The sequence below is a fragment of the Phycodurus eques genome, chromosome 6 (genome assembly GCF_024500275.1).
Source record: "Phycodurus eques isolate BA_2022a chromosome 6, UOR_Pequ_1.1, whole genome shotgun sequence".
Lineage (NCBI taxonomy): Eukaryota > Metazoa > Chordata > Actinopteri > Syngnathiformes > Syngnathidae > Phycodurus > Phycodurus eques.
In genome coordinates this window covers 5522616-5532100 of record NC_084530.1, presented here as the reverse complement: position 1 = coordinate 5532100, position 9485 = coordinate 5522616, and the positions used below count along the sequence as shown (strand labels likewise).

Genomic DNA, 9485 nt, shown 5'->3' with positions numbered 1-9485 from the left:
TGTGGTGTCATATTGTTTATTTAATCTGTTATTGTCATCTATAATTAATAAAAAAATGGTGTGCATGTGAATTATTTTCACTTTATTTTGCCATTTAAATGCAACAGGGCAGCTGAAAATTATTCTAATTTCAATGTCACTGATACAGAAATTGCTTAATTAAAGGGGTTATTATCTTGGGTTAAAAAAACATTTTTAAGTTATGATACACTTACACGCGCGCACACACACACACACACACACATAGATACAACCCCAATTCCAATGAAGTTGGGACATTGTGTTAAACATAAATAAAAACAATACAATGATTTGAAAATCATGTTCGAGCTGTATTTAATTGAATACAAGACAAAGGCAAGATATTTAATGTTCAAACCGATTAACTTTATTGTTTTTAGCAAATAATCATTAACTTAGAATTGTATGGCTGCAACACGATCCAAAAAAGCTGGGACAGGGTCATGTTTACCACTGTGTTACATCACCTTTTCTTTTAACAACTAATTGTTGAAGCTTTGTAGGTGGAATTCTTTCCCATTCTTGCTTGATGTACAACTTCAGCTGTTCAACAGTCCGGGGTCTGCGCCACACATTTTCAATGGGAGAAAGGTCTGGACTACAGGCAGGCCAGTCTCGTACTCGCACTCTTTTACTACGAAGCCACGCTGTTTTAACACGTGCAGAAAGTGCTTTGGCATTGTCTTGCTAAAATAAGCAGGGACGTCCATGAAAAAGACGTTGCTTGGATGGCAGCATATGTTTCTCCAAAACCTGTATGTACCTTTCAGCATTAATGGTGCCTTCACAGATGTGTAAGTTACCCATGCCATTGGCACTAACACAGCCCCATACCATCACAGGTGCTGGCTTTTGAACTTCGCGTCCACAACAGTCCGGATGGTTCTTTTCCTCTTTGGCCCGGAGGACACGAATTTCCACAATTTCCCAAAACAATTTGAAATGTGGACTCCTCGGACCAGAGAACACTTTTCCACTTTGCATCAGTCCATCTTAGATGAGCTCGGGCCCAGAGAAGCCAGCGGCATTTCTGGGTGTTGTTGATAAATGTCTTTTGCTTTGCATAGCAGAGTTTCAAGTTGCACTTACGGCTGTAGCGCCGAACTGTATTTACTGACATTGGTTTTCTGAAGTGTTCTTGAACCCATGTGGTGATATCCTTTACACATTGATGTCGTTTTTTTATGCAGTGCCGCCTGAGGGATTGAAGGTCACGAGCATTCAATGATGGTTTTCGGCCTTGCCGCTTACATGCAATGATTTCTCCAGATTCTCTGAACCTTTTGATGATATTATGGACCGTAGATGATGAAATCCCTGAATTCCTTTAAATTGTACGTTGAGGAACATTGTCCTTAAACTGTTGGACTATTTTCTCACACACTTGTTCACAAAAAGGTGAACCTCGCCCCATCATTGCTTCTGAATGACAGAGCAATTCAGGGAAGCTCATTTTATACCCAATCATGGCACTCACCCGTTCCCAATTAGCCTCTTCACCTGCGGGATGTTCCAAACAGTTTGATGAGCATTCCTCAACTTTCTCAGTCTTTTTTGCCACCTGTCCCAGCTTTTTTGGAACGTGTTGGAGCCATAAAATTCTAAGTTAATGATTATTTGCTAAAAACAATAAAGTTTATCAGTTTGAAAATTAAATATCTTGTCTTTGTAGTGTATTCAATTAAATATAGGTTGAACATGATTTCCAAATCATTGCAAATCACTTCATTGGAATTGTGGTTGTAGATCGATAGATAAAACCACAATTCCAATGAAGTTGGGACGTTGTGTTAAACCTAAATAAAAACCGAATTCAGTGATTGGGGTTGTAAATAGATGGATACAACCATAATTCCAATGAAGCACAGATGAAAACCACAAGCAACAAATTCAGCGACACATTCAAAATGGCAACCAGTCCAGACCAGGTGTACGTCGCAGAAAGGCACTTGGCATAGGCTTCAGCCAACCATAATGAGGACAAGCTCTATGGCAAACTCAGAATTTCGAGCGCAATTAGCAGTATTTTGTTAGGAAGTCGCACATCGTCGCATGAACAAGCCGAAAATGCCATTCAGTAATGACACTACATTCAAACGCACTCCCTGCTGATAAAAATCTAACTTGTCTAGCAAAAGGCTTTCAAGATTTTTAGTTCGCTGGCTTTTTTTTTTTTTTTTTGCTAAAGTTACTTGAATTAAATTGTTCAAAAAGCACAGGTAACACCAAATGAATGTAGATACAAATATATGTGAGATTTAAAAAAAATACCTATAATCTGTTGTGTTTACACCACTTTTACAAATGAAAACGAAATGAGAAACAAATTAATCTACCAATGGTAAGGTAATTAAGAAAGTTTTTGCAACATGGCTGGAATATTAGGTGGCAACACTGGCCATGACATCATTGATTTATTAATGGGAATGCTAAATATTTAATTAATAATCATAGTTATTTGCTTTTTGTTTTAATTGAGCTAATTAGTTTTTCCATGATTCGTTGAGAAATGGACGTGGATTCAAGCGAACCATTGCATTCACATAACATACGTCATGCCTTTGAATGCACCACGAGTGACACCGGAAGAAGAATATCCCAAACCGGAAACACATTAGCCTCGGTCGTTGTGTTTCTAACCTTCGTAAACGTAAAACGTTCCTTTAACACCGGGCTCTATTTTTATATTTCCTTGTTTCATTGGTAACTAAAACCAAGGTTTTAAAATGGGGGGTGGAGATTTGGTAAGTACTATCTGTTGAAAGACGAACGTAATTGAAATGCTCATTCCGTTCACATCAACAGTGACATCTTACATGTTGCGTATTGTAAAGACCCTGGTATATCTCCCCAATGGCTCCCTTTTGTCTTGTGCTAGAACTTGAAGAAGAGCTGGCACCCCCAGACGATGAAAAACATCGAGCGTGTCTGGAAAGCCGAGCAAAAACACGAATCAGAACGTAAGAAAATCGAGGAGCTTCAGAAGGAGCTGAAGGAGGAACGAGCCCGTGAAGAGATGACGAGATACGCTGAGGAAAGCGGTGCCATCAAGTAAGTTCTCACGAACAGAACTTTTTGTCACCAAAAAACAAAAAACTTCAGTACGTCAGTCAGGTTGTTTCACTATGTATCGTTTGCACAATAACAGAAAAAAGGATGATCGTCTAGACTGGATGTACCAGGGCCCTTCTAGTCAGGTGTCCAGAGATGAGTATCTCATGGGACGTCCCATTGACAAGCAGATCACTGATCAATATGAGGAGCCTGAAAGTGGTCCATCAGCAGAGACCGGACTTCTGCCTGGCTCCATCTTCAGCCCCGTCACCGCTACCTCCAGCCTGGACATGGCCGCCAAGATCCGGGAAGACCCTCTGTTTGAAATTAGGTAGGACATCACTGTCTTACCTTATTCTCTCTGCTCCCTTACCAGTCTTTTTGTTTCGATTTCAAACCAAGTGCATGTGATAAAATGTGTAGTTTTACACATCTTGCCTTTTACACTCAAGGAAACGTGAGGAAGAAAAGAAGAGAGAGGTCTTGACGAATCCAGTGAAAATGAGAAAAATTAAAGAAATGGTAAACAAGAATTGTGATGGGTTGCTCTTTAATTTTGGCAATGTTTTTGAAGATGACATTTGGAAAATGGAGCATTTGCCAACTGACCAGGTTTTTGATAACCTACACATGAAACTTTCTATAACTTTCACAGCTGCGCCAGAATCTTGACAAGAAAGACAAAAAGAAGAGGAGGAAGAAGGAAAAGAAAGCAGACAAAGAGAGAAGAAAGGAGAAGAAACACAAGAGAAGCTCAAGTTTGAGTTCAGATGAAAAAGACAACAAAAAAGACAGGTACACAAGGTTGTTTAATAATTCAAAGTATGTCACCGATATTCCTTAAGAACATTGACGAGTTTCAATCTCAATTTCACTCTGAAATGTCTTTAGGTCACGCTCACGAGATGGAACCTCCTCTCACAACAAATCTTATTCCCATCATCTGCCAGGTTATGGCCTCCTGGTCAGTAAGCAGCAAAGCATAGTGTCATGCATGTAGGTTCAGTAGACCACAACCATTACGCTTGAATCTTCTTTACACACTGTAGCTCCCTGCAGGCAAACAACACAAGTCCTTTGCTTTGAATCACTCACGACGCCATGAGAGGAGTCGAAGCCGATCTCCTGCAAGAAAAAACGGGGAAATTCACTCCTCTTCCTCACACCGACGCGACAGGAAGGTGGAGGTCAAAGCTCATAGCCCAGAGAGAGAGCGTTACCAAAGGCAGCGGAATCATGTGTCAAAGTAAGACTTAGGGATATTGGTCATAGTGTATAATTACTTGCATACATCGGAACCTCTAAGGTAGGGGCATCAAACTAATTTCTCTCACGGCCTACATTGTAGTTATGGTTTCCCTAAGAGGGCCTTTATGACTCTGAAACCATATACAGTAAATGTGTGCCCGCCTCAACATAATTTGACATATCGTAACTGTCGAGTTGAAACCCCCAACGTTTAAATGTGGTTAATTTCATATTTCTTTTCACAAATCGATACTACTGCTTAGTCCCCACTTGGGTTATTTTTTTTTACAAATTATTGACCAATTTAAATTGTTGAAAATGGCTTGCTTTCTTTTACGATGCAATGTTAATGGCTCAACAAACATGCCGTGTATTTGGGTGCCCAGAAAGTGATGGTATTTATGCTGCGAGGACTCTGCCCGACGGCTGCAATATACACAATAAATTGGTGGGGAACTAGTTTTTAGGTCAGAAGTCAAGGGAAATAGTGTGTTCAACTATTGTTCAATACTTTAAAAGGGGGTTTGGGAACAAAGAAAATGCTTGCAATATCTGAAGTTCTTAAACCCAAGCTAATTTTTCCGTTTTGGTACAGATTTTCGCAAGAAACATGAACTACCTATATAGTCATACGCAACCACTGTGTCACAGCACAGTTAGTGTGCCGTGAAAGATCATCAAGTGTGGTATGGGAAATTATTCCATTTCACTTCATTTGTTCACCACCAGTCATTTTCAACGCAGAGTTCCCCATTTTGCTAGCAGTTTTAGAAGATTTCGACTTATCTTTCAAGACCTATGGAATATTGTGTTCTGTGACAATACAAGCACTGAACCGACCAAAAGAAAGTAGAATTCTTTGGAATTTTTATGCGGTGCCATTTCCACCTTCTAACTGGAAGTCTCAGACACATACTTTGTTTATACCATACATACTGTATATACACACATAGTATAAGTAATAGTATCGATTTGTGGAAGAAAATATGAGATTGACCAAATTTGGACACCCAGACATATGTAGTTTTAATGACTGGTTATGGTTTTGTTTAAAATATGATTTCCCCAAATATAACAATATATGCACAGGTAGCGGTTATTAAACAAGAGAATGTATTGCTTTGTATAAACAAATTACATTTATATTGTATTGTACAGTTGAGAGTAGTAATTTGGCATGGCCCTGACAAGCTTTCCAGTTTCTCACATGGCCCTTTTGGAAAATGAATTGCCCACCTCGGCAATAGATTATGTAGGCTACTGCTCATGGACTGGCATTGCTTCTCCACAGGTGGAAATGCTTATAAGTCAGTGATTGATGAATGTGTTTATCTGTAAAAGCAAAACCGATCATTGTACTAATTTCCAACAGTGGGATTTGATCAGCTTTTGGACTGTTGTCATATTTTTTGCAGGAAGCTCTCTGCAGAGGAGCTGGAGCGGAGGAGAAAGGAGATGATGGACCAGGCCAAGCAGAGAGATGAGGACAGGGAGAATAATGTGAGAAGATACAGGAAGGAAGATGAGCAGGAAAAACAGCGGGAACAAAAGTCCAAGCATGACCGCCATGCTGGCTTTATCCAGTAAGTTTCTCTCTTTTTCTTTGTTTAATGCAACGTGGAACCATGGTCAGTCTGTGTTTGATGTCACTGGACACTCTCTAGGATGGGGACTCTTAAATGTAATTAGTAGGGATGTAACTATGTTCGCAACGAATTTCATTATTGATTCGTTGTGTCGCGCAATTATGACAGTCACCCGCTCCGTTGATGGGTTGCACACACTGAGCAGCGTATGGAGCAGTGAACTATGTCTCTAAACCGATGAATACACAGAATTTGGATGATGTCATCCCTGCCTGTAATGATTGGATCCTGATTGACCCATCACAATCAAGTCCTGAAGCTTTTAATGTGTGCAGTGACTGCAGTGGCAGACTGCCCATATTCCAGAAGCCAAGGCAAATGGAAGTGCTCACATTTTTATTAAAACTACATATTTAAGTTCATGCTATCCAAACAAAGTTGCGCTCAATATAATGAGAAGTCAGAATAATGGAAGTTATTACGAAAATATATCATGCTATTAACTAAGAGGATTTTTCTTTCCGGCGGCACGGTAGTCGACTGGTACCACATCTGCCTCACAGTTCTGAGGACCGGGGTTCAAATCCGAGCCTCGCCTGTGTGGTGTTTGCATGTTCTCCCCGTGCCTGCGTGGGTTTTCTCCATGGGTTTTCTCTCGGTTTCTTTCCGCATCCCAAAAACATGCGTGGTAGGTTGATTGAGGACTCTAAATTGCCCGTATGTATGAATGTGAGTGCGAATGGTTGTTTGTTTATATGTGCCTTGCGATTGGCTGGCGACCAGTTCAGAGTCTACACCGCCTCTCGGCCGAAGATAGCTGGGATGGGCTCCAGCACGCCCGTGACCCTGGTGAGGATAAGCGGTACAGAAAATGGATGGATTTTTCTTTACAAAGTCGTGTTTGCTACCTTGTGGACATTAGTGGAAATGCAGTACAATGCAATACAGTATATAAATAAACAAAATACTTTTCATAGGTAAAGTACGGTGTCATCATTTATTTGTATGGTGTCATCATTTCTTTATTCATGATTATACATTTTATTTTTATATTTTCCACATAGTGTTCTTGTCGTGTATAAAGTCAAAGACTTCCTTGAAAGTTTGGTAAATGCCTCTGGATTGCCAGACTGGGGTGGTGGTCCCCCTTTTTAAGAAGGGGGACCGTCCGCAGGGTGTGTTCCAACTACAGGGGGATCACACTCCTCAGCCTCCCTGGTAAGGTCTATTCAGGGGTGCTGGAGAGGAGGGTCCGTCGGGAAGTTGAATCCCAGATTCAGGAGGAGCGGTGTGGTTTTCGTCCTGGCCGTGGAACAGTGGACCAGCTCTACACCCTTGGCAGGGTCCTCGAGGGTGCATGGGAGTTCGTCCAACCAGTCTACATTTGTTTTGTGGACTTGGAGAAGGCGTTCGACCGTGTCCCTCAGGTGGTCCTGTGGGGGGTGCTTCAGGAGTATGGGGTACCGAACCCCCTGATACGGGCTGTTCGGTCCCTGTACGACCAGAATCAGAGTTTGGTCTGCATATCCAGCAGTAAGTCGGACTCGTTTCCGGTGAGGGTTGGACTCCGCCGTGGCTGGACTCCGCCGTGGCCGCCCTTTGTAACCGATTCTGTTCATAACTGATATGGACAGAATTTCAAGGCGCAGCCGAGGCGTAGAGGGGTTCTGGTTTGGTGGCCTCAGTATTGCATCTCTGCTTTTGCTGATGATGTGGTTCTGTTGGCTTCATCAAGCCGTGATCTCTAACTCTCACTGGAGCAGTTCACAGCTGAGTGTGAAGCGGCTGGGATGAGAATCACCACCTCCAAATCTGAGACCATGGTCCTCAGTCAGAAAAGGGTGGCGTGCCCTCTCCAGGTCGGGGTTGAGATCCTGCCCCAAGTGGAGGAGTTCAAGTATCAAGTATCTCCCCCCGGCAGTGCTGGATAAAGTGGCTGGGGAGAGGGAAGTCTGGGTGTCCCTGCTAAACCTACTGCGCCCGTGACCCGACCTCGGGATAAGCGGTAGAAAATGGATGGATGGATGGATGGATGGATGAATGTCACTAAGCGGAGGAAAATAAACTGGATTTCCATGCCTTTAAGAGTCTTCCTGTGTTTATAACTTGACTAGAATTTTTTAATTCAAGCAAAGAAATCACTGTTCGTGGGCTATATCCAATTTGTAATGTTATCAATGAACAAATTTGACAGTAAATACTGTTCAATTAGTGAACAGACCTTTTCTCAGTGGACAGTTTTGTTAGTCTGAACATAGCATGAGTATTGCTGCAGCAATAATAGTGTTTTGGAGGTACAGTATACGAATGTAAACATTGGATACACAGGAATAGAAGTGCACGGTAATATATGATTTGAAGATTTGAAAACACACAAACTACAAAAGCCTATTGAGAAGGACTCAGCCAGCAAGAAAAAGAGGTTTTTCGGTTCTCCTGCTTTCACCCCTTTGCCCCACCTGTACCATGAACCTTCCTGCAATACCGTGGAACTCCTTGCAATACTGTGAGCTTTGCCACGATATTGCCATAATTATCGTACCGTGAAATTAATGCCGTGGTAAAACCGAGCCATGAGATATAGATATCGTTACATCCCTAGTAATTACATTATTAAAGTTAAACAGTTCCATACCAGAGCATGCAGATAATCTTCATGCTGATTTTGGTCTCAGTGAGGAATATTAAATCTTAAATTGTGCTATTTAGGTTCAATAATGCCTCCATTGTTGCAGTGACATGAAGTTGGAGAGTGCTGCCACGTCTTCATTAGAGGACAGAGTGAAGAGGAATATCCACTCCATTCAGAGGACACCAGCTTCATTGGACAACTTCATGAAGAGATGAACATGAACAATATACTGTACATAATATACTGATTCAAAAAAGTGAAACTGGCAGCAGGAACGGGCCACCGTACTTTGTTAATTAAAGTACGGTACTTCGAAGAGGAGTTGATGGTGTGGGAGATGAACCAGAAGGCGACATCCATGTAAAAATCAATTTTCAATTCTGTCCAGATAAAATAATTTTAGAGAAAACCTTTGCCACTGTGTAAACATTGAAAACTATTTTTCCTTCCATTTTTCTCATCAAATTGGACTTTTGATGCGTTTATTATAAATGTTATCATACGCTCCAAGCAAACAAACTAGGTTAAAATGTTATTTACAGAAGTCATTTTGATGATAAACCTGTGTTGCTTGCGCTCTCAATAAATGTACAACTTGCCCAAATATTCACACCCAACTGTTTTTTTCTGAAAAAGTAAACAAGTATAACACACATTTTCACTGCATCGAGTAACAATTTTGTGATGCATTTGTTGTATTTATCACGCTTGTAACTAGTTTGGAAAGACAGTTGGATTAATTAAATCTTAAAAGGTATAAATGGAAAAAATACGGATCCAACCATCATGTGTAATAATTTTAAATAATATATGATTTCATCAATTGTCATTATATTATTGTGTGTACCCACCAAAGCGCTAGATGATATCACATTTGACAGAGGAAGCAGACAGGTTTCACTTTAACGCGCCTCAAACAAACTACGTTGACCAACGAGACAGCC

The 9485-nt window shown here is 41.0% G+C and overlaps 1 protein-coding gene across 2 annotated transcripts; it reads left to right on the top strand.

Annotated features, from left to right (window-relative positions):
- Nucleotides 1–2615: 2615 nt before the first annotated feature.
- On the top strand, nucleotides 2616–9145 carry cwc25 (CWC25 spliceosome associated protein homolog). 2 transcript variants are annotated; one of them, XM_061679633.1, is made up of 9 exons: nucleotides 2616–2765; nucleotides 2900–3072; nucleotides 3170–3406; nucleotides 3528–3597; nucleotides 3731–3870; nucleotides 3967–4039; nucleotides 4125–4321; nucleotides 5739–5906; nucleotides 8645–9145. In XM_061679633.1, the coding sequence occupies exons 1-9, from the start codon at nucleotides 2748–2750 to the stop codon at nucleotides 8754–8756; spliced, it is 1188 nt and encodes a 395-aa protein (XP_061535617.1). In that variant the 5' UTR covers nucleotides 2616–2747; the 3' UTR covers nucleotides 8757–9145. The 2 variants fall into 2 exon arrangements, with proteins under 2 accessions (XP_061535617.1, XP_061535618.1); XM_061679634.1 differs by having other exon boundaries at nucleotides 8619–8681.
- The last annotated feature ends 340 nt before the right edge of the window (nucleotides 9146–9485 follow it).

Coding starts and splice junctions, on each gene's coding strand:
- cwc25 (XM_061679633.1), top strand. Junction 3,073..3,169: donor GAGGAAAGCGGTGCCATCAA/GTAAGTTCTCAC, acceptor GCACAATAACAG/AAAAAAGGATGATCGTCTAG. Junction 5,907..8,644: donor CGCCATGCTGGCTTTATCCA/GTAAGTTTCTCT, acceptor CCATTGTTGCAG/TGACATGAAGTTGGAGAGTG.